The sequence below is a fragment of the Schistocerca piceifrons genome, chromosome 6, assembly GCF_021461385.2.
Source record: "Schistocerca piceifrons isolate TAMUIC-IGC-003096 chromosome 6, iqSchPice1.1, whole genome shotgun sequence".
Lineage (NCBI taxonomy): Eukaryota > Metazoa > Arthropoda > Insecta > Orthoptera > Acrididae > Schistocerca > Schistocerca piceifrons.
In genome coordinates this window covers 579,631,392-579,657,432 of record NC_060143.1, presented here as the reverse complement: position 1 = coordinate 579,657,432, position 26,041 = coordinate 579,631,392, and the positions used below count along the sequence as shown (strand labels likewise).

General features: G+C 41.7%; 1 protein-coding gene across 2 annotated transcripts in view; it reads right to left on the bottom strand.

Annotated features, from left to right (window-relative positions):
• The window catches only part of LOC124802924 (DNA polymerase lambda-like), a 176,294-nt gene that overhangs the window by 18,287 nt on the left and 131,966 nt on the right, over positions 1–26,041 (bottom strand). Inside the window, exon 7 of one of the 2 annotated variants that reach the window (XM_047263996.1) lies at positions 9,681–9,842. The exons of the other annotated variant lie outside the window; for it this stretch is intronic. Coding sequence (XP_047119952.1) covers positions 9,681–9,842 — 162 coding nt within the window. The remainder of the gene's footprint in view (positions 1–9,680; positions 9,843–26,041) is intronic. 2 annotated transcript variants of the gene reach the window in all.

Below are 26,041 nucleotides of genomic sequence, written 5' to 3'. Positions count from 1 at the left end.
GAGGATTTGGTGCAGGTTGCGCAGCAGACGGAGCTCATGGCCGCCATGAAACAAGTGCTTCCGGCGTTGCTCTCCACGCCGTCTGCTCTGGCGCAGTTCCCTCCTCCCTTTCCCCCGTATGACGAGACGGCGGAGGATTGGGACGCATATGAACATCGCCTTCGGCAGCATTTCCAGGCGTTTCATGTTGCCGATGCGGAGGTATGTCGTGCTCTCTTCTTGTCTTGGATATCTCCCTCGCTGTATCACATTTTGTGGCAGCTAGCGCCATTGCAGGAACCCTCGTCCTTGTCTTTTGACGCATTGTGTTCCTTGCTGTCTTCATATTATCGCCGCCGCACGCATGTTGTGGCGGCTAGGGTCGAGTTCTATCAATGCAAGAAACAGCCCCATCAGTCTTATCGGGCGTGGGCAGCTACCCTGTACGGTCTTAGTCGCAAGTGTCATTTTGTCACGGAGCAGTCGCGAGAGTCGTATGCCCACATTACAGTACGCGACGTCATTGTTCGTTCGGCCCCTGATAGGGAGGTCTGGCTACGGGCCCTGCAGTTGGAAGACCCTTCCCTCGAGGAAGTCCTGGCCATTGCTCAATCGTATGAAGTCTCTCACGCAGCAGGTCAACAGCTGGAAGCGTGGTGCGACGTCGCGGAGGTTCAGGGCGGCGCGGCCGCGTCCACTGTGTCCGGGGTGGACGACGTGCGAGCGGTACAGTCCGGCCGTTACGGCTGCTCCCGCATGGCGCGTAAACATAATTCCGGCCGCCGGCCCCTGTTGCCATCCTGTGCGTCGTGCTATATACATCATGATCGGTCAGAGTGCCCCCAGCGTTGGGCCGTTTGTCGCAAATGTAATAAAAAAGGTCACATTGCTAAAGTTTGCCGCTCAGCCTCAAAAGAATCGAAGGAAGCAGGTACAGCGGACATGGACGTCGACATTCAGGAAGTTTCATCGGGCCAGGCCCCTGACGCATCGGCACGCATACTCTTTACTGAGGTGTCGGTTCAGTTGTGCCAGTTACAACTGCAAGTAGATACAGGCGCAGCAGTTTCGTTGTTGAATGCACAAACTTATTCCGACCTTGGATCGCCCCCGTTGGCGCCAGTTTACTGGCGTCTACGCAGTTATGGTAAACAGTTCATTCCCCTGTTGGGTCAATTCACTACCGACGTGACTTACAAATCAGTCACTCGGCCTATTACTTTTATTGTTGTCAATGATGCGAGCTCCGCTAACCTTTTTGGCCTGGATGCCTTTCAAGCTTTCGGTTTTTCTATCACTGACACCATACAGCTGGTCTCCGAAGACGTTCCCTATCAATCATTGGAATCTTTGATCTCAGACTTTCCAGATATTTTTGAGGAGGGCCTGGGGCGTGTTTCAGATTTTGAAGCTCACTTAACGCTGAAGGCGTCGGCTCGCCCGCGTTTTCTACTCACGAGGCAGATCCCCTTGGCTCTCCGCCCTCAAGTAAAGGAAGAGCTCGACCGGCTGACAGCCCTAGGGGTCGTTTTTCCCATTTCTTCCAGTGAGTGGGCTTCACCCCTTGTTATTGTAAGGAAGCCCTCGGGAAAATTATGTCTTTGTGGCGATTTCAAGGCCACCATTAATTCACAATTGGTGGTGGACACCTATCCTTTGCCTCGTGCTGATGAATTGTTCTCCGCTGTGGCGGGAGGCCAATATTTTTCGAAAATCGATCTGTCGGAGGCTTATCATCAGATACCACTTGATGAGGACTCCAAACGGCTGGCGGTCGTCAACACTCCGTTTGGCCTTTACCAATACCAGTGGTTGGCCTTTGGAATATCCAGTGCCCTGGCGATATTCCAGTGTTATCTTGAGCATGTCATGTCTACAATCCCTCATTGTATTAATTACCTGGATGACATAATTGTCACAGGCCGCAGCACGAAGGAACACTTGCAGAACCTTCGCATCCTCTATCTCAAATTCAGGTCTGTGGGCTTGCGTTGCAACCTGCATAAGTCAAACCTTCTTCCAACCGTCCATTGAGTATGTGGGCTACACGATATCTCGGCACGGCATCCAGCCACTAGGAAGTTTGGTCCAAGGTATCGTCAACCTTCCTCGGCCCGCTTCGCTGAAAGAGTTACAAGCTTTTTTAGGCAAGATAGCCTATTACCACCGGTTCATTCCCAGGGCTTCCACTATAGCCCACCCCCTGTACTGCCTTCTGCACAAAGGTGTTCCTTTTGATTGGTTGCCTGCATGCGAGCGAGCGTTCACCTCAGTGAAGGGCCTCCTCACGTCAGCCCCTTGTTTGGCTACTTTTGATCCCCATAAGCCGTTGGTCCTGGCTACAAACACTTCGCAGTATGGGGTGGGGGCGGTCCTGGCCCATCGCAACGCAGATGGTTCCGAGCAACCACTGGCGTTTGCGTCTTAAATGCTTAGTCCCGTGCAGGCCCATTACTCCCAGGTGGAAAAGGAGGCTTTGGCCATTGTTTACACTGTTACCAAGTTTCACCCTTTCTTGTACGGCACGAAGTTTCAGTTAATCACTGACCATAAGCCGTTAATATCGTTATTTGGCCCCGCCTCTCAGATTCCGGATAGGGCGGCCCACAGACTACAGCGCTGGGCCTTGTTCCTCTCTAAGTACCATTATGACATTCATTTTCGCCCTACAGGACAGCATGCCAACGCCGACGCTCTTTCCCGTCTTCCGGTGGGCCCGGATCCTACGTTCGATCGAGAGGAGATTATGTGTTTTCATTTGGATGTGGCGTCCCGCCAAGCGGTTGATGGCTTCCCGATCACTAGTTCTCGAGTCGCCAGGGAAACGGCGGCTGACCCGGTTCTCCGGCAAGTAGTTCGCCTCATTCAGCAGGGGTGGTCTTCCCGCCCACCGGGCCGGGCCTCAGACCCTCTTCGTAATTATTTTCTTCTACGAGACCACCTCTCAGTCTTGGAAGGAGTTCTCCTTCTGGCTACCGATGATACAGCTCCTCGCGTGGTTGTTCCTGCGGGTTTATGAAGGGAGGTCCTCACGTTATTACATGAGGGGCACTGGGGTGTTTCCCGTACTAAAACCTTGGCTCGCGGACATGTGTACTGGCCCGGTATTGACAGAGAAATTGAGCACTTGGTGGCCGCCTGTTCCCAGTGTGCGAGCCAACAAGCATCTCCCAGGGCAGCATTCTCTTTATGGCCGCCGGCAACCCAAGCATGGAAACGTGTTCACATCGATTTTGCGGGCCCGTTTCTCAATGGCTTTTCGCTCATTGTCATTGATGCTTATTCCCGATTCCCATATGTGGTTCGCTGCTCCTCAACCACTTCAGAAGTTGCAATCCAGGCACTAGCAAAAATCTTTTCTGTGGAAGGTCTGCCAATCACCCTGGTCTCGGACAATGGACCGCAGTTTATTTCGCAGACCTTCCAGGATTTTTGTAGGCGCTTCGGTATTCAGCACGTTTGCTCTCCCCCCTTCCATCCACAATCGAATGGGGAAGCCGAGCACATGGTGCGCACATTTAAGACGCAGATGAAAAAGTATGTGCACGAATTTCCTGCGGAGGAAGCATTGACGTTTTTCTTTACGGCATACCGGACCACACCAATGGGAGAACGCAGCCCCGCAGAGCTTCTCCACGGGCGTCAACCTCGGACTCTGCTGCACCTCCTCCGGCCTGGTCCTCGCCAGTCTTCACAAAACGGAGTGCCTGGCTTTCCACTGGGTACATCAGTCTGGGCCCATGGGTTTGGTCGCAATCCACGTTGGATACCGGCGGTGGTCCTGCGCCGACATGGCTGCCGGCTCTATACCTTGCAGGCGGGGGACCGGGTGGTACGTCGTCACCAAAATCAGCTACGTCCACGTTCGGGCACCCACCCTCCGACCTCTCGGACACCGGCTTCCCCATTGCCGGCACCTGTGTTGGTTTCACAGGGGACATTACCTCCTCTCCCCGCTGTGACTCTGCCGCACTGCAATGGTTCTCAGCCTTGGCAGCCTCCAGTAGCTCCAGCACCGGCATCACCATCGTTCGAGATGCCACAGCGAGAGCTGGCCCCCCTAGCAGGCCCGGTTTCTCAGGAGGCTGGTTCACCTGGGGTCGTCCCTTCCCCTTCGTCCCCGCCACTGGGTCTTGACCCTCCCGAGGTGGAACAGGATCCGGCATTCAACAGCTTGTCGCCCGTTCTGTCCTGGGCTCTGGTTGTGGGACGACGGGGGCCTCTTCGTGTGGGTCACTTCCAGCCGTATTCGACGGTTCCGGCTCGAGGGTTGGCAGATCCCCTCGCCTCCGGCCATCCAATGGATGTGGAGGTCATCGCTCCGGCCCGACGCTCCACTTTCCCCCGAAGGAGGAGGAGTGGTGTAGCCACCAGAAAAATCGCGGGAGGCGCACATTGGCACGGCGCGTCACGGACGGTAATTGCTGCAAGTAGAGTCCCGTCCACCAGAGGGCACGCGAGAATTCGGACGCGACCTCTGCTGGCATAACAACAACAACTCCGGCAGCACAGCCAGGCCCAGTCAGTTCACATCGGGCAGGTCTAGCAGACAGTTCCCGGTCTACACTAGGTGAAGTGCGACGGAAACGTGAATCGTGTTACTACAAATACATTTCCTGCAGGTAGTCTGTTAACTGTCAGAGGTACATGCTTGTGTGTTTTCTGGTCCACTATCAAGGACTCAAAAATCCATTCAAAACATTATTTATAAACTTGGAGGGCATGTGACTTAACTCCATTTCTTACATTTATTGGTTTACCTTCATTCTTCTAATTGGTTGTATGATTTTAGAACAACCACCTTCCTGGTCACCGTGATCAACTATATATTTACCCAAAATTACTTCTCCTTTGAAGGCTCCACTTACAAACCAATCCATGGTGTGGCCAGGGGAACCCATGTGTCACTATCCTATTCATGGCACATCTAATGAAATCCAGAATCCCTAACATCTCATATGGTTCAGATTTACTGATGACATCTTGATATTGACATCTTCATGATCTGTACTGAGGATGGGGACATCCTATCCACATTTCTTCATAACTTCAACACATTTGCTTCATCTGGGCCACCTCAACCCAATATGGCATCTTCCTTGATGTTGACCTCCACCTCACAGTGTTTCCAGCAACATAAACACCACAAACAATACCTTCTTTATGTGGTGAGTTCCAATCTATCCCAATTGATACTCTTTTTATTGTTAACATCTGAACATTATGGCAACATACACCACTGACATTGGTTTTACAGCTAAATCACTGTAGGTCAATATCAAGATATCAAGATGTCATCAGTAAATCTGCACAGTCTATAAGTGAAATAAGGTATATGGACAAAAAATTAGAGACTGCAGACTGTGTCAAATTCCTTGGCGTGTTAGTCAATAAAAACCTGTTATGGAGTTGCCATGTGGACAACATACTGGGTCGACTAAATAGCCTTGTATATATTATGAATATCTTGTATAGTATTACTGATTTAGCTGTAAGAAAAACTGTATATAATGCATATTTTGTTTCAGTCATTAGGTATAGTATAATTTTCTGGGGGTCTGAAAAAACAAATTTACTTAGAGCTTTTAGACTACAAAAAAGAATCATCCGAGCAATGGTGGGAGCAAAACCAAAGCAACACTGCAAACCTTTATTTGTAAAACTGGATCTAATGAGCATTCCAAGCATATACATCTATGAAACTCTCACTTTCACGAAAAGAAACCCACAACTTTTTGAGGGCAACTTCTTCTTGCATCAATATGATACAAGACATAGAACGAGCTACATGTTACCTACCCACCGTTTAAAATCATATGAAAAAACCCCATACTATATGGGCATGAAATTTGTAAATAAAATATGGAAAGATATGGATGACCCAAATATAAAAGGCACCAAAAGAGACCTGGAAAAATATCTGAAAGATAAATGTTACTATAGTGTAGAAGATTTCATGAATGGTAGCAATGCATTATAATTGTAATTAAAATACCTCTTTGAAGATGTTACACCATGTATATTATTAGTTTATTGTCTATTTTTAGTATTGTTACATATAGTGTAAAAACTGACAAGTCACCTATGTCACAATCTTTGATTGTATAAGGCATGTTATGTGATAATAAAAATTGAATTGAATTGAATTGAATAGGTTGTCGAATCTGAAACCAAACTGTCAACAGCTATGCAGAATGTCCTTTCACTCCATGTAGGGAATTTGACTGTAGCAATTGAACCAAATCTGGACATCAACAACTCTAGGTGCCCTCATCCAGTACTGTCTAAGAGAAAAATCAACATTAAAGAATGTACAAGCAATGATTTTTAAGTTTCCGTATCTCACGCAGTAAAAACAGAATGTTTTTAGGATCTTGTTGTCTGTCTGTCTGTCTGTCAAGATCCCTTTTAATCAGGAATGGTTAGAAGCATCAAGTTGAAATTTATGTTAGGTACTACAGTCTACGGTCCCTTGGCAGTGTAAAAAATTTGAGCTTCTAAGTCAATGCAATGAAAAGACCTGAAGGGTCTGGACTACATTTTTGGTACTGGTATGTATATAGCGTCCCCCGCCCTCTTCTTCTTATTGGTTCTACATCAGTATGAAATTAGCCTGTCTCCATCAAAATGAATCTGTTCAGTTTCAGTGATTTCAATGTGACACTCTCATACACACAACAAGTTGGCTGAAATTTCATCTATCCTTTCATTTTTCTGGATGGATGTGAGAAGTTAATCAGTTCTTTTTATTTTAGGCTTCTGATGTTTTGATGGAAGGCACTAAATGTATTTTCTTTAATATTCTTGGTTTTGTCCAAGCTGCAGTATTTTGTTGAGCTAGTAGCTGTTTCAACTGTGGGTATATCTACTCTGCAGCTCTATCTTTCAGATGAGTTTAGCCTAAAAAAGGCTAGAGAACACACTAAAAAACCACTGGATGCAACTGACACTGACCTGTTAGAACTAGATGCTCCTCACAATTGATTGTGCAAATAGCCTCTTACCAGGAGCACTCAGACGTGAACCATGCCATGTACGATGCAACAGAGGGTGGAGCGACACATCAATCATATCCATGCCTTTTTTTATTTGTGTTATTTACACATCAAGTTCCATAGGACCAAACTGAGGAGGAAACCTCCAAGGTCATGGAACATATCAGTACATGAAATTACAACATAAAAGTAATAACAGATAAAAATAAAATGTTTATGAACCCGAAAAAAGTCAACCCATAAGTTCAAGTAAACGCAATCAATAATGCAGCAAGAATCAGCTTAATTTTTCATGGAACTCCTTGACAGAATAGAAGGAGTGACTCATGAGGAAACCCTTCAGTTGCAACTTGAAAGTGCGTGGAATACTGATAAAATTTTTGAATTCTAGTAGTAGCTTATTGAAAAAGGATGCAGCAGTATACTGTACACCTTTTTAAGGATGTCTGATCCAAATGCAGGTTTGATTTCTGGCAAGTATTAACTGAGTGAAAGTTGCTTATTCTTGGGAATAAGCTAATATTGTTAACAAGAAATGACAGTAAGGAATATATCTATTGATAGGCCAATGTCAAAATATTCAGACTCGTGAACAGGGGTCAACAAGAGGCTCGTAAACTTACACCACCTATTGCCCGAACCACCCGTTTCTAAGCCAAAAATATCCTTTTACAATGGGAAGAGTTACCCCAGAATATAATACCATACAACTAAGCGAATGAAAACAAGCAAAGTAGACTAATTTTCGTGTCAAACAATCACTCACTCACTTCAGATACCGTTTGAACAGTAAAAATGGCAGCATTAAATCTTTGAACAAGATCCTGAACGTGGGCTTTTCACAACAGTTTACTATCTATCTGAATACGTAAAAATTTGAACTGTTCAGTTTCACTAATCATATGCCCATTCTGTGAAATTAAAATGTCAGTTTTTGTTGAATTGTGTGACAGAAACTGTAAAAACTGTGTCTTACTGTGATTAGCTTTAATTTATGTCATGATCCACACTATTTGAAACTAAGCCAATGTTGCACACAACATTCTTTACAGCCAAGCTAGTTTCATCAGGAAACAGAAATATTTCAGAGTTACCCTTAATACTAAAGAGCATATCGTTTATATAAATAAGGAACAGGAGTGATTCCATTCAGACCCCACATCATGGCCATTCTCAACACTTAGAATAATGACCTTTTGCTGTCTGTTGCTAAAGTAAGAGGTGAACCAATTGTGGGCTACTGCACGTATTCCGTAATGGTCCAGCTTCTGGAGCAATATTTTGTGATCAACACAATCGAACACCTTAGTTAAATCAAAAAATATTCCTAGCATTTGAAACCTTTTGTACCTCACAGAGAAAAGAGAATATAGCATTTTCAGTTGTTCAATGACATCTAAAGCTGAACCGCACATCTGATAGAAAATCGTGTGATATAACTTTAGCAAGCACTGATGACATAGAAATAGGTCTAAAATTGTCTGTATTATCCCTTTCTCAGTTTTTATAAAGCAACTTTACTACTGAGTACTTTAATCGTTCAGGAAACTGATCATTCCTAAAGGAAAAATTACAAATATGGCTAAATACAGGACAAACATGTGCAGTGCAGTACATTAATATTCTGCTAGGCACTCCATCATATCTATGAGAGTCCTTAGTCTTCAGTGATTTAATTATTGACTCAATCTCCCCCTTGTCTGTATCACAGAGGAATATTTCAGACATCAATTTCAGAAAGGCATTTGCCAAGAGAGTGAATGTCTTTCTCCCCTTATTGATTTCCGAAGCTCTGTATTAACACTTTCCACTGAATGCAACGTCCAGAGGATACCATACCGCTCAAAGAGTGAGCTGTTCACACTAGTGTGAGAAGCATTCTCAGAAATGGACCAGATGTCACCCAAATCGTATAATTAAGGTTATGGCCCTTGCTATTATTACATGATTATCTTCACCAAGATCCTTCCTCAAATAACCTAAATCACAGGAGATATCACCAAGCCCTGCATTTGGCTCAAAAATACTAGTTGCCTGGTAATCACTTTATTCTGACACTTCTCCCCCATGACTATTACCCAGCAATAAGACTTTCTCGCTATTCTTTACACTTTTCTTTCTACACTTGGCTTGTTCCTTATGTCCTGCACTGTCAGTATACTTCAGAAATTCTTGAGATGTCTGAATGTTATATTGCTCAGTCTCCAAAGCATTGAAGCTATTTCACTCAGAATTGGAATGTTTCTTCCATCTTTTCACTGATCTGAAACGCTTGACCGTAATCCAGTCTTATGGCCTAGTACTAACATTACTACTGCAGACAGCAGCAAGCAAAACTGCCAATTCTTTTTGCTCCACAATCAAACCAGCTCACAGTTACAAGATCTCCAGAAATGACAAGCATCATTCCTCTCATAGGCCGTATTACCACACTTGTTATGAAAATAATGTTTGCAATTCTCACACTGAGGGCCATTCCTGATAATTCTGTGTCAATATGCACACTTGTCCATTGTGATAGTTAATGCATTTACTTAAAAAGTTTTGCTCAAAGAAAAACCTATTATTTACTGTAATGAGAGGATGAGGGAGAATAATAATGAAAAAATAAAATCACAAAATCAAATATACAATGAATGGATTAGTCAAATGGATAGTGAGCATGTAAGAGAGAGAGAATAAAAGGAGAAACTGGTTAAAAATTACCTCTCTCACAACATCACTCATCAAGCAATGTTCAGAAAGGTACATTCCCTTTTCCACAGCCAGAAGCCTAATTGCACGATTGAATAATGCAGAACCTGTGTAGTGCATCAAAGCTGTTGCAGTTTCAGACTTTGGGGCAACAAATATGTCAAGACGACGGTGCTGAAACAAAAAAGGTAAATTTTTATGACCATTTACCAATAATTTATGATAATTCAGTGCAGCTATAAATAAGTAACATACATACTGAGAGTGTAGAGAAAAGGCTTTACACTAAGGTCAGAGCAGGGCAGGGGGACATTTAACCAATCAAAATCTGCCAATAGTCACAACTCCTTGTTAACGCACTGTTTTGGAGCTCCAGCCATAAAACAGAACCAATCAGAAACAAGCAAGTGGAACTGTGTGCTTCTATCCTGATTGTCTCCAGCCAGTATCTGCCATACTAAAGAGCACAGTAGTTATATGAATTAGCTCAAGCTTATTAATTGCTTATGCTGAATAGTAAAAATCAGGGAAATTTCAGAGTTATAACCAAGGCTGATAGTGTGTCAGTTATTTTTCTGTGATGTTTAGCGACTTGTTTATTACATTAACTACACGAGGAGTAACACAGTACCATCAATTTACTGGCCATTGTGTTGCAGAAACAGCACATAAATGATACAGTCAACACAACTCACCATAAGGCACAATTTTCTCAACAGTTGAATGTAAAGACCACATTCAGTAATTTTTGTTAATATACTGACAATGACCCCCCAACGAACTGTCGACATCACTGAGGTGGAATGGCTTTCATGTTTCAATGGTAGTGAGACTAGCAAATGTTTCCTGAAGATGAGCAGCAGTCATTTGAATAGTTTTAGGGGCAACAGTCTGGATGACTGACCTAACTGGCCTTGTAAAATAAGCAAAAATGACCTTGCTATGCTGATACTGCCAAAAGCTGAAAGTAAGGGTAAACTGCAGTCGTCGTATTTCCCAAGGACATGCAACTCTACTGTATGGCTTAATGATGATCCCATCCTCTTGGACAAAATATTCCAGATGTAAAGTAGTCATCGATTCAAATCTCCAGCCGGTGGCTACAAACGAGAATAATGACATGAGGATAAATGAGACTGGCATTCTACAGGTGAGAGAATTGAATATTAAATCCCTTAATTGGGTAGGAAGGTTAGAGAATTTAAAAAGGGTAATGGATAGGATGAAATTAGATATGGAAAGAATTAGTGAAGTGCAGTGGAAGGATGAACGGGACTTCTGGTGAAATCAGTTCAGGGTTATCTGCACAAAATCAGATATAGGTAATGCATGAGCAGGTATAATAATGAATAAGAAAACAGAAATGCAGATAACCTACTATAAACAGCACAGTGAATGCATTATAACTGCCAAAATAGAAATGAAACCAACATTCGCGACAGTAGTAAAAGTTATATGTCGTCTTTCTCTACAGATGATGAAGGGACTGAAAGAATCTGTGATGAGATAAAAAATATTCAGATAGTTAAGAGAAAGAAAAATTTAATTGTAATGGGGATCTGGTATTTGATAGTAGGAAAAGGAAGAGATGGAAAAATAGCAGAGGAATATGGACTGAAAAAACTGTCTGGTAGAATTTTGCACAGAGCTTAATTTAATCAGCACCAAGACTTGGTTTTAGAGAAATAAAAGAAGATTGTGTATGTGGAAGAGATGTGAGTACACCGGAATGTTTCAGACTGATTATATAATGGTAAGACAGAGATTTCAAAACCAGATTTTAAACTGGAAGACATATGGACTCTGACCATATTTTACTGGTTGTGACCTTCAGACTGAAACAATTGCGAAAAAGGTAGGGAATTACAGAGATGATACCGGGAAAAACTGAAGGAACGAGCTGTTATTGAGAGAACTGGGGAAATGAAAACAACAGAAGACGAATGGGAACCTTTGAGCAGAGGATCACATAGGCAAAAAGGCAAACCCTAATAGAAATCCCTGGATTACTTAAGATATATTAAATTTAAATGAGAAAAGGAAAAGATATAAAAATGTAGCAGATGAAGGAGGCAAATGGTAAAAAAAGGACATGTAAAAAATGAGACTGACAGAAAGTGCAAAGTGGCTGGCAAGGGATGGCTAGAGGACTATGCATGGCAGTAGCAGCATGCACAACTAGGGTAAAGATAGATACTAGCTACAGAAAAATAAGAGTAGGCCCTATCCCTTCGAGACAAGTGAAGCAGCTGTGTGAATATCAAGAACTCAGATGGCAAGACAGAACTGGGTGAAGAAGGGAAAGCTGGAAGGTGTAAGAAAAATATAAGGAGTATGTAATGGCCAAAAGAAGACACATCAGGTTGCAGACAGGCACAATTAAAAGACACTTACAGACAGCTTTTGGCCACAGCTTCCATCAGTAAAACACACACACACACACACACACACACACACACACACACACACACACACACGCACACACAAAAGCAAGCACACCTCATGCACACCAACTTCAACATCCACCAGGGCCCGAATGCAACTATCAAATGGGATGCAAGCAGCAATCTGAAGGGGACAGGGAAGGGGAAGGGATAGTAGCGTACGAGCTGGGAGAGAGATGAACAGTGTCTGGTGGAGTGTACACGGACTAGCCTGCCCATACGCACAGCACTGGGAGATTATGGGGAAAAGGGGTGGGGAAAAAAGAAGCAGAAAGGGAGAGGAGTGGGAAAAGACAGGCAGATGCATTGGCAGAGGCCTGCAAATAAATAGTGTGGTAAATGAGAATGGGGAGGAATTACAGGACAGAGGGAGTGGAAACTGTTGGATGGGGGGTGTGGGGACAGTATGTTACTGTAGGTTGAGGCCAGGATAATTATGGGAGTGGAGAATGTGTTTAGGGGTAACTCCCATCTATGCAGTCCAGAAAAGCTGGTGATAGATAAATGGATCCAGATGGGTCAGATAGTGAAGCAGCCATTGAAATGAAATGTGTTATGTTGCGTTTGATGCCGTGCCACAGGGTGGTCTACTTTGCTCTTGGCTAAAGTTTGGTGATGGCCATTCATCCTGGTGGACAGCTGGTTGGTAGTCATACAAATATAAAATGCCGTGCAATTATTGCAGCAGAGCTGCTAAATGACATGACTGTCTTCACAGGTGGCCTGGTCCTGATGGGGTGGGATAAACTTGTGAGAGGACTGTAATAGGAAGTGCTGGGTGGGTGGATTGGGCAGGTTTCTGCACCTGATTATTCCTCAGCGATATGATCCCTTTGCAAAGGGATTGGGATTGGGAGTGGCTTAGGGATGGACTAGGGTGTTGTGGGGGTTGAGAGGGGCGGCGGAACACCATTTTAGGAGGAGTGGGAAGTATCTCGTACACTACTACCCCTTCCCCTTCCCTGCCCCCTTCAGATTGCTGTTTGCATCCTATCTGACAGTTGCATTCTGAGTGTAGATGCTGAAGTTGGTGCGGTGCTCATGTGTGTATGAGGTCTGCTTGTGTGCGAGTGTGTTAGTCACATTACGGCCCTAGATGCTGAAGTTGGTAGTTGTGTATCCTTGAGGTGTGCTTGTTTGTTTGTTTGTTTGTGTGTGTGTGTGTGTGTGTGTGTGTGTGTGTGTGTGTGTCTTTTAGTGAAGACAGCTGTGGCCAAAAAAGCTTTATGTAATTGTCTTTCAATTGTACCTGCCTGCAACCTGACGTGTCTTCTTTACGGTAAGTAGCAATTCATCTTTTCCTACATTGCCTATACTTCAAGAATAATATGAAAGAGCATTGTAAGTGGAAACAGGGCCCTGGAAGTGGACAACATTCCCTCAGCTCGAACAGTCCACGGGTGTACTGCTGGTCTATAGTGTCCAACGGGCACAATATTTCGGTGATCAGACATGTTGCCATTGTCAGGTGTGCTGACGATGGTGACATGTCTGACCACTGAAATATTGTGCCTACTGGACGCTATGGACCAGCAGTACACCTGTGGACTGTTCGAGCAAGAAATACACCAGGAGAAACTGAAGAAACACAACATTCCCCCAGAATTATTGGGATTCTTAGAAGAGCCAGCTACGGTAAAGTAATCCACTTAGTGTGCAACATATATGACAGGTGAATACCCTCAGACTTCAGGAACAATGTTGTTGTTGTGGTCTTCAGTCCTGAGACTGGTTTGATGCAGCTCTCCATGCTACTCTATCCTGTGCAAGCTTTTTCATCTCCCAGTACCTACTGCAACCTACATCCTTCTGAATCTGCTTAGTGTATTCATCTCTTGGTCTCCCTCTACGATTTTTACCCTCCACGCTGCCCTCCAATACTAAATTGGTGATCCCTTGATGCCTCAGAACATGTCCTACCAACCGATCCCTTCTTCTGGTCAAGTTGTGCCACAAACTTCTCTTCTCCCCAATCCTATTCAATACTTCCTCATTAGTTATGTGATCTACCCATCTAATCTTCAGCATTCTTCTGTAGCACCACATTTCGAAAGCTTCTATTCTCTTCTTGTCCAAACTATTTATCGTCCATGTTTCACTTCCATACATGGCTACACTCCATACGAATACTTTCAGAAATGACTTCTTGACACTTAAATCAATACTGGATGTTAACAAATTCCTCTTCTTCAGAAACGCTTTCCTTGCCATTGCCAGCCTACATTTTATATCCTCTCTACTTCGACCATCATCAGTTATTTTGCTCCCCAAATAGCAAAACTCCTTTACTACTTTAAGTGCCTCATTTCCTAATCTAATTCCCTCAGCATCACCCGACTTAATTAGACTACATTCCATTATCCTTGTTTTGCTTTTGTTGATGTTCATCTTATATCCTCCTTTCAAGACACTGTCCATTCCATTGAACTGTTCTTCCAAGTCCTTTGCTGTCTCTGACAGAATTACAATGTCATCGGCGAACCTCAAAGTTTTTATTTCTTCTCCATGAATTTTAATACCTACTCCGAATTTTTCTTTTGTTTCCTTTACTGCTTGCTCAATATACAGATTGAACAACATCGGGGAGAGGCTACAACCCTGTCTCACTCCTTTCCCAACCACTGCTTCCCTTTCATGTCCCTCGACTCTTATAACTGCCATCTGGTTTCTGTACAAATTGTAAATAGCCTTTCGCTCCCTGTATTTTACCCCTGCCACCTTCAGAATTTGAAAGAGAGTATTCCAGTCAACATTGTCAAAAGCTTTCTCTAAGTCTACAAATGCTAGAAACGTAGGTTTGCCTTTCCTTAATCTTTCTTCTAAGATAAGTCGTAAGGTCAGTATTGCCTCACGTGTTCCAGTGTTTCTACGGAATCCAAACTGATCTTCCCCGAGGTTGGCTTCTACTAGTTTTTCCATTCGTCTGTAAAGAATTCGTGTTAGTATTTTGCAGCTGTGACTTATTAAGCTGATAGTTTGGTAATTTTCACATCTGTCAACACCTGCTTTCTTTGGGATTGGAATTATTATATTCTTCTTGAAGTCTGAAGGTATTTCGCCTGTTTCATACATCTTGCTCACCAGATGGTAGAGTTTTGTCAGGACTGGCTCTCCCACTGCCGTCAGTAGTTCCAATGGAATATTGTCTACTCCGGGGGCCTTGTTTCGACTCAGGTCTTTCAGTGCTCTGTCAAACTCTTCACGCAGTATCATATCTCCCATTTCATCTTCATCTACATCCTCTTCCATTTCCATAATATTGTCCTCAAGTACATCGCCCTTGTATAGACCCTCTATATACTCCTTCCACCTTTCTGCTTTCCCTTCTTTGCTTAGAACTGGGTTTCCATCTGAGCTCTTGATATTCATACAAGTGGTTCTCTTATCTCCAAAGGTCTCTTTAATTTTCCTGTAGGCGGTATCTATCTTACCCCTAGTGAGATAGGCCTCTACATCGTTACATTTGTCCTCTAGCCACCCCTGCTTAGCCATTTTGCACTTCCTGTCGATCTCATTTTTGAGACGTTTGTATTCCTTTTTGCCTGCTTCATTTACTGCATTTTCATATTTTCTCCTTTCATCAATTAAATTCAATATTTCTTCTGTTACCCAAGTATTTCTACTAGCCCTCGTCTTTTTACCTACTTGTTCCTCTGCTGCCTTCACTACTTCATCCCTCAAAGCTACCCATTCTTCTTCTACTGTATTTATTTCCCCCATTCCTGTCAATTGCTCCCTTGTGCTCTCCCTGAATCTCTGTACAACCTCTAGTTCTTTTAGTTTATCCAGGTCCCATCTCCTTAAATTCCGACCTTTTTGCAGTTTCTTCAGTTTTAATCTACAGGTCATAACCAATAGATTGTGGTCAGAGTCCACATCTGCCCCTGGAAATGTCTTACAATTTATTACCTGGTTCCTAAATCTCTGTCTTACCATTATATAATCTATCTGATACCTTTTAGTATCTCCAGGGTTCTTCCATGTATATAACCTTCTTTCATGATTCTTAAACCAAGTGTTAGTTACGATTATGTTGTGCTCTGTGCAAAATTCTACCAGGCGGCTTCCTCTTTCATTTCTGTCCCCCAATCCATATTCACCTACTATGTTTCCTTCTCTCCCTTTTCCTACACTCGAATTCCAGTCACCCATGACTATTAAATTTTCGTCTCCCTTCACTATCTGAATAATTTCTTTTATTTCATCATACATTTCTTCAATTTCTTCGTCATCTGCAGAGCTAGTTGGCATATAAACTTGTACTACTGTAGTAGGTGTGGGCTTCGTATCTATCTTGGCCACAATAATGCGTTCACTAAGCTGTTTGTAGTAGCTTACCCGCATTCCTATTTTCCTATTCATTATTAAACCTACTCCTGCATTACCCCTATTTGATTTTGTGTTTATAACCCTGTAGTCACCTGACCAGAAGTCTTGTTCCTCCTGCCACCGAACTTCACTAATTCCCACTATATCTAACTTCAACCTATCCATTTCCCTTTTTAAATTTTCTAACCTACCTGCCCGATTAAGGGATCTGACATTCCACGCTCCGATCCGTAGAACGCCAGTTTTCTTTCTCCTGATAACGACATCCTCTTGAGTAGTCCCCGCCCGGAGATCCGAATGGGGGACTATTTTACCTCCGGAATATTTTACCCAAGAGGACGCCATCATCATGTAATCATACAGTAAAGCTGCATGCCCTCGGGAAAAATTACGGCTGTAGTTTCCCCTTGCTTTCAGCCGTTCGCAGTACCAGCACAGCAAGGCCGTTTTGGTTATTGTTACAAGGCCACATCAGTCAATCATCCAGACTGTTGCCCTTGCAACTACTGAAAAGGCTGCTGCCCCTCTTCAGGAACCACACGTTTGTCTGGCCTCTCAACAGATACCCCTCCGTTGTGGTTGCACCTATGGTACGGCTATCTGTATCGCTGAGGCACGCAAGCCTCCCCACCAACGGCAAGGTCCATGGTTCATGGGGGGGAGGTGGAACAATGTAATAATTCTAATTCTAAAGAAGGCAGGTGTTGACAGGTGTGACTGCTACTGAACCACCAGCTTAATTAGTCATGGCTGCAAAATAGCGACAAATTATTTGCAGAACAATGGAAAAACTGATAGAGGTTGACTCCAGGGGAAGATCAGTTTGGGTTCTGAAGAAATCTAGGAACATGCGAGGCAATACTGATTTACCTTAGGAGATAGGTTGAAGAAAGTCAAACCTATGTTTATAACATTTGTAGATTTAGAGAAAGCTTTTGACATTGTGTACTGGGTTGCACTCTTTGAAATTTTAAAGATAGCGGGGATAAAATGCAGGAACTAAAGGTTTATTTACAACTAGTACCATATTCAGATTGAAGTTATATGAGTCAAAGCGCATGAAAGGGTGAGAAAGGAGTGGAACAGGATTGTAGCCCCTCTCCCACATTATTCAACCTGTACATTAAACAAGTTGCGATGGAAACTGAGGAGAAATTTGGAAAGGCAATTCAAGTTCATGGAGAAGAAATAAAAAGTTTCTGGTTTGCTGATGACATTGTAATCATGTCAGAGATGGCTAAAGCCTTGGAAGTGCAGTTGAAAAAGATGGTTAGTATTTTGAAAAGAGATCATACAATGAACATCAATAAAAGGAAAGCCAGGGTAATTGAGTATAGTCGAATGAAGTCAGGTGATGCAGAGGAAATTAGGTTATAAAATGAGACACTAAAAATAACAGAGGAGTTTTGCTATTTGGGTAGTAAAATAACTGGAGATGGTTGAAGTAAGAGATGACACAAAATGAAGACTGGTAATAGTAAGAATTTCTGAAAATGAGGAGTTTCTTAACATCCAATAAACATCTACATGGCAGGTGTTCTTTTCTGAAGGTTTTTGTCTGGAGTGTAGCCTTCTGTGGAAATGAAATGTAAACAACAGGCAATTCAGACAAGATGAGAATAGAAGCTCCTGAAACACAGTGCTATAGAAGAATCTTGAAGACTGGATGAGTTGATTGAATAACATATGAGGTGTTACTGAATTGATATGGTGAATGGGGGGAAGGAGGGCGAATTGCCACATATCTTGACTACCCCGAGCACACTTTCTGAGGCATCAAGAACTTGCCACTTTGGTAATGGAAGTAATTGTGTGAGGCGGAAGGGGTAAAAACTGTGGAGAAAGACCAAGGCTTGAATACAGTAAGCAAGTTCAAATGGGTGCAGATTGCGGTAGCGGTTGCAGGGATAGGGAGACCTGCCCAAGAACTGCACCATACGAGTCTTCGGTTTGCAGACCACCACCACCACCACCACCACCACCACCACCACAACAACAACAACAACAACAACAACACAGACAACTAAAGTGAAACTTTATTCTTACAAGTTGGTCAGTGGCTGTAAATTTAAGCAGTGATGATGGTAGAAACTTCCCAAATTTGTGTTGTTATTTTCTCATATCACTTGTTTTAATTGATTAATACATTATAAAGCAAATCAAAGAGCACAATGTGGTCCTTGTGGAAGCCCTCACTTTGAAATATAGGCTTTCTCTTGCATTAAAACACATGGTTAAAAGGACACAGTGTAAACCTGAACAAATTAAATGTCACAAATCCTAACATGAAAAGAAACTGTAGGAAAGAATGAAATGCTGAATTCCTTGACAGAAAGTATTCAAAAGTGGACACTTTCAACTACACGTTGTCTCAGTTCTGAAATGTCTGTTTCCCAATTGCAAAGAAAAAATTGGGGCTTACGTAACATCAAATTCCACAGCTGTTGACAGTAATACTTAAGGTGTGGTGTTAAGCTGGGGGAAAAATCATTAATGAATAGCTTTTCAAACTCTTTAACAACAAGTGAAAACCAAATGGTCATGCCCCACACAAAGCATACATTGACAGAAAAAATCTGTGATTTATTGACAAAGTGAGAGACTTTAATGGCATGCTATGAGAGCACACAATGTACCCGAACAGTAAGCAAACATTAGCACAGATACAGAGAATCCAGCTAAGGAGTACCCAATTTCAAAATTCAATATCTCAAAAACTATGATCAAACAATGGAAAATCCAGGATGGAATGTATCACTATTATGACAAGGAAAGTCGCTACTCACTATATAGTGGCAGATAGGCACAACAAAAGACTGTCATAAATAAAATTTCACACACACACACACACACACACACGCGCACACACACACACACACACACACACACTATACACACATGACTGCAGTCTTGTGTAAGTGTGTGTGTGTGTGTGTGTGTGTGTGTGTGACGTATATTTTTAATGAAGGCCTTGCTGGTTGAAAGCTTATTTGTGACAGTGTTTTTGTTGTGCCTGTCTGCAACTCAGCATCCTTGATATACGGTGAGTAGGAACTTTCCTTTTCATAATATTGGAAAAAACTAAGATCGACAGACGAGTGCAAAAAAAGGTAAGTCTACTGTGAAGGCTGTAATAATTTTACACAGAAATTATACAGACATTTAAAAATAGTTCCAAAAGCTGCTAACAGACAGCACTACACACTCTTCAGTTCACAGACAGTGTGCACACATAAGCTTGCCCTCTACAAACAGTCTCTGCAGTCACATCACAATTCTTTTCAAAATGTTCACCACTTGCACCAGAGAGGTGGCACAAATGACCCATGAATTTGGCATCACATCTTGTAGTGTATTAATGGAAATGGATTAGACAGATTGCTGACACAGTGGGACGATTACAGTTAGACAGTGTCTTTTGATGTGCCCCACTGAAACTAGTCACGAGGAGTCAGATTGGGTAAATACAGGTGTTGATCCATCCCTGCACCAGCAAATGTACAATTATCTACTGCAACAACTCTATTCTCAAAGATAGCAAAACACCTGTTCGGCGCAATGTGTTCTGGCCCTATCTCATGTCAACTTCTCGGCATCTGGTCAATCCTCCAACACTAGCCAATGGTGAAAAATTGTTCCAAAATTGCTATGTAATGTTCTCCAGAGATCGTTTGTCACATGAAAAGGGCCAATGATGCCTCTGCTGCACTCTGGGAGAACACAGTGGTTTTACTTTTCACAAAAGTGGATTTTCAGAACCCCCTCAAACCACCAGTTTCATTTACTCGTGATGCCATTCAAGTGGAAGTGTGCTTCACCTGTAAATCAGGTGCAGCCAAAATCAAATGCTTCATTATTAATCAGTGTGAGAATACAGTTCGCAAACTGAGCTTTCTGTCACACAGCTTGTAAAGGTACGGCCTTGTGGCTTTGGATTTTGAATGGAAATGTTTAGACTCTGTCTCACTATTTTGCGGATGCTGGAACACTTGAAACCGGTCCATTCTGAAATTTGCTGGACGGATTTCGTCGGGTGTTGTGGAATAATTAAAGAAACCATGGTGACATGTTCAGGAATAAAACCATGGTGACATGTTCAGGAGTAACTACAGTTTGTTTGGAGCCAACATTTTCTACTAAATCATCAGCCACGCTGTCTGTCTGTCGGAATTTGGTGAAGAGCTTGAGAATAGTTTTTGCATCGGGCCCTTTTAAAACATTAAATTGCTGTTGCTGTAGGACTATGTTCTAACCTATGGCAGTCCAGTACCAGAAAAACATGTCATTCAATGAAACGCATAATATCAATCGGTACACAAATCTTTCACATTTTATTGGTGGAGCTGATCTCTCTGAGCTGTGGCACACTATTTATTGGAATAATGAATTACAATTACAGCAGCATGTTTCAGAAAATTTTTGAACTATTTCAAAACTTTTGTATGAATTTCTTACAGTTTTCACAATAAACACGCCATTTCTTGCACTTGTAACATTCCAGGATTATGGTTAGCACCGGCATTGTGTATTACTAGATCAATACTCTTATATCTCCAGCTATAATTAAATTCAATTACTTTTCGATAATAGGAAAAAGGCTTTTAGAAGAATAATAGCGATACCAAACAATAGTAGTTACAATACCCTTTGTACCATAAACAATAAAAATCAGATTCAGGAAATTAATATATAGAAAATGTTTAGATAAAATAATAATATATTTCGTTCTCATCATCTGTAAGTGGTAGAAATTAAATCTCAAGCCTAATTAACAAAATATAGATAACTGATTGTTTAGCATTGTTAGCAAGCTTATTTCTGCAATTTCAATACTAATGTGATTTTTATGTGTTTAGAAAATGTCTTAAACTTGTTCTAGCAAAGTAGGGAATATTATAGAGTGTTTGGTAATGTTGTTCAACTAATTCATATTATAAATTATGTTTTGCATTATTATAAACAGTAGTACATTGTAGGAAGAGTATAAATTCTCGGCCTCGAGTACTGTTAAGGGCAGATGAGTGCTGGACCCACTAGAAGACAGGTCTGTGCATACAGTTGAGATAAGTTCTCAGTGCATGATTCAGGTTTTGATTTACAATGGAGCAACTCGTGTGTTGGACATTGTCGAAAACAGCATATTAGAACAGTGCAGTGACGGATTATTTTGGAGTGTTAAACAGTTTGATTTAATATCACAAAAGGCAGAATGATGTGTGACTTTATATTTGTAATTTGTTGAGTATTAGTGTTGAACAATGCAGTGGACCTGACACACCCATTTCTACCAAATTACTGCATCTGGACTATTTAATATCGCCAGTGTAGTATGTGCTACCATCAGTTAGCTGTAGTAGTAACAACGGGGCTTATTACACCGAAGATTGATCATGAGCTCATAAGATACAGGTTTTGAAGTGAACAAATCTATGTACCTACTTTACTTCAGTTGTGGCCTACGTCACTGTAGTGAAATCCATTATGGTGTCCTGTATTTATTGAACAAGCATATTTTAGCTCATGTATGCAGTCGTCGTGGGACACCGAAGACAAGATATTCACACCATTTGTAACTACTCACTAACTGGTGGGACATTACACACTCATCTAGTGATCTTAGATTCTGATATTTAATCTTGAATACAGGGACTCCTCTTCCAGACACCTAAGATGTACAATCATGCCCAGATGAGTTTGAGGAGCCAAGCTGGAGAATCAAAGTGTTTCAGTGCAAATTTAAGGATTAAAGGCATGCATGCAGCAACTTATGTGGACACCTGTAGGTGCCACCAACTAGGAAACACTGACAAACTGCTCTCATCAGTACAGGTGGATGCCCATCACGTGGGCGTGCGCGCAATCATAATCTGTATTTGGGAATAAATTGGTGATAATTACTTGTTTGATGTTCATTTATTTTTGCACCTCATGAACCTACTTCCTACGTTGCCTAACAAGAAGCAGCGATGTCCTCAGTCGAGGGTAATGCATTATAGAAGTGGGGTCAACATGGGATAAATTCTGGAAGTCCTACAGGGTCATTCCATATCAACTCACGTAGGCCTTCCTGCTCGACCATCACGGATTTGATTGAAATTTCGTGTGAACATTCACACCTGTCCCCCAATGAACAGTAGTAAATTTTAACATTCGTTGAAGCAATAATGGCTGAGATACAGTCAGTTTTTTCACTCCACGTGTGACTTTGCGCAGAGCAAGTGAGAGTTTCTGGTGACACTGAGCTGTTATATCTTTGGCTATATTTTGCTGAAAGAAATGCAGTTTGGCAGTCTTGTAAAATTTTACTCATTCTCTTAAGAATAATAATGAAAAAGAATTTTACAAGTCACATTCAGCAAGAAAATTTTAGGCAAATTCATCCCAAAAAAATTAAGAGTTTCGCTTCTTATGTGTCAGTGACTAAAGCTATGATGAACATGGAATTTATTAACCTAACAACACAAGGTTATCAAATATAAAGTTTCATCAATGTACCACTTTCCAATACTGAATAAATTAAATGCAAACTTGGAGAAAGGCAAAAAAATGTGGTATTTTCAACATGGTTCTGCAAAAAAAAACAACTTATGTTCTATAAAATTTTCAAATCTGGGTTCATTTGAAAGACCATGGTTTTAACCAAGGAGGGCTAACAATGCTAGATAATCTGAATTAAGATTTGGCGCAAAAATTGCAAGTTAAAAAAAAGAAAAAAAAAAAAAATATTAAACTTTGGGTTCTTATATCTGCTAGAGTAAATGTATGCTGAACAATTAAACTTAATACACAATATGATACTGCAATGCCTGTGGTGTTCAGAAGTATGATGCAAAGTTCCTTTAAGGGGATTTGTATCTAAATAACTGTCAAAAAAACATTTTTTTTTAATTTTTGACTTAAAAAATTATCTATAGTTTTCTGAACAACAAAAAGGTTATTCCAGGAAAATGGACCACAGAAAGTACCAAAATTAGAGTAATTTAAAAGTGACTGCATGCACCATGACATCCCCATTGCACACAGTCATCTCTGTTAAAAATAAAGTTTTGCTCTCATTTGTTTTGTTTCTAGGACTTTTTGGTCCCTTCAGTTGGCTAACATGTGAAAGCTTTACAGTTGCTTATCTTTTGCTCATACAGAGAGTTTAGTCATTGTCTGCTATTGCTTTGACATGAATATTTTGTTCACAGTGAAGTAATTGTGTGCGTTTCTTATTTTATTTGTGAGTTTCTTACTCCACTTGAAAGCAGTGGAAGGAATTAAGAAGCTCGTGTTAAACTGTGGTGTCACCGCCAGACACCACACTTGCTAGGTGGTAGGCTTTAAATCGGCCGCGGTCCGTTAGTACACATCGGACCCGCGTGTCGCCACTATCAGAGATTGCAGACCGAGTGCCGCCACACGGCAGGTCTAGTCTAGAGAGACTCACTAGCACTCGCCCCAGTTGTACAGCCGACTTTGCTAGCGATGGTTCACTGTATACATACGCTCTCATTTGCCGAGACGAGAGTTTAGCCTAGCCTTAAGTTACGTCATTTGCTACGACCTAGCAAGGCGCCATATTCAGTTACTATTGATATTGACATTGTGAATCATGTACCTTCAAGAGTGACGTTCATCATTAATGGATTAAAGTTAAGTATCAAACTAATTACGTCCGCTTTCTGAATTATCATTCCTTGTCATGTTCCAGACCTCACGTCAGTATAGTTCTTTGCCCCTCACGCTAGCCTGCGTGAGCTAAAATGCGTGCATTTCAGCCTCCTCTAGTAACACGGTGTTGGTTCTTCAGCCAACACAACATAAACAACATAAATTTCATGGAAATTGGTTTGCCAAATGGATTAACTCTGCTAATACTGAAATACAGTATGATACAACACTTGAATCAGCTTCAACTACTCCAAGTGCTATGGAGCCAAAACTGAAATATTTGGACAATGGGCTTGACAGTATTAATGTTGATAATACAGAGACACCAACTATTGATTCAGGTTGTGCTATTGCTGAACTCTCTGCTCTATCTGAACTAATAAACAAAGCTTTGCAGTGTAAGGAATGTGGCAAATAGTGGTGTGAAGACAGTTGAGGAGATACATGCTAGAAGAGGCTGTGCATCAAAATTAAGAATTGTTTGTAATTTTTGTGGTTTAAGCAAATGTCGTTATACTTGTGGCATAACTAAACAGAGAGGCTGTAACATAAATATTAAACTTGCTTATGCTATGAGGTGTATAGGCAAAGGGTACAGAAGTGTACACATTTTCTGTGTTCTTATTGATTTACCTCCCCCTACAAGGTTTGACAGGTACAATAAAATTATTCTACAGACTTTAGAATAAGTATCAAATGATAGTATGAAAAATGCTATTCAGTAAAGTGTAGACATGAACGACAGCAAAACATATATGTCTACATCCCTGGATGCATCCTGACAACAAAGAGGCCATAGTTTTCTAAATGGTGTAGTGACAGGTATCTCCTTGGACAATGGTACAGTCATTGATGTGGAACGTATTACCAAGTACTGTCATGTCTATACTAGTGGAACTGAAATCAGAAATGTTTGATTAAGTTTAGTGGTTATAGTGTAGAGATGGAATGTGATGGTGTTGTGAGGGCATTTCACAGGTTAGTGGAGAAATATGGTTTTATGTGTACATCTTACATAGGAGATGGAGACTCAAAAGAGTACCAAAAAGTGCATGAATCCAAACCGTATGCTGACACAAAAATTGAAAAAATGGAATGTGTTGGACAGTCCACAAAAGGTTAGGTACAAGATTGATGAACTTGAAGAGGAATTTGTAGGGAAAGAAATTTGCTGGTGGTAAGTGCATTAGTGGACGTGGTCGGCTTACAGACGAAGAAATAGACAGGTTGCAGTATTATTATGGACAAGTGCCATAAGATAAAATAAAAATGACCTTGAGGGAATGAAAAAGGTAGTATGGGCTGCCTTCTTTCATAAGGCCTCCACAGATGACAACTCATGTCATGCACTCTGCCCACCTGGCAGTGATTCATGGTGTGGCTACCAGAGGGCTGTTACTCAAGGTGAGACCTACAACCATTAAGATTTTCTGCCATTTGCTATAGGGATCTTACTGACACAAAATTATCAGAGAAATGTTTACATGGTAGGACTCAAAATCCAAATATAAGTTTCAACAATTGTATATGGGAAGTGTTCTAGTAGGACTAAATACTTTGGAAATAGGTGCACTGTTCTATGTTTCAATAACGCTGCAGTGTCAATGCATAATGCTATGGAACTGATGGGAGTGTCTGGTGGACTAAATATGCATAGAGCTCTAACAGCCACTGACTGAAGGAGGCGCTTTGAAGCAGAAACATCAGTGTTGGAAGCCACCAAAGAAGCAAGAATAAGAAGTGTGAAAAAGTGAAGGAAGGAAGAACAACACAGGAAACAAGATGAATATGGACTTGGGATGCATTAATGCCATTCAAATTTAATAGATAAAGCAAGTTTTAACTTCAACTTTCCGAAAGTTAAATTATTTCATGTTCTGGTACACTTTTGAAGATAAAGGGCTGACATTTTTTTACAGTGTCTTAAAATATGCTCAACTAAAAAGT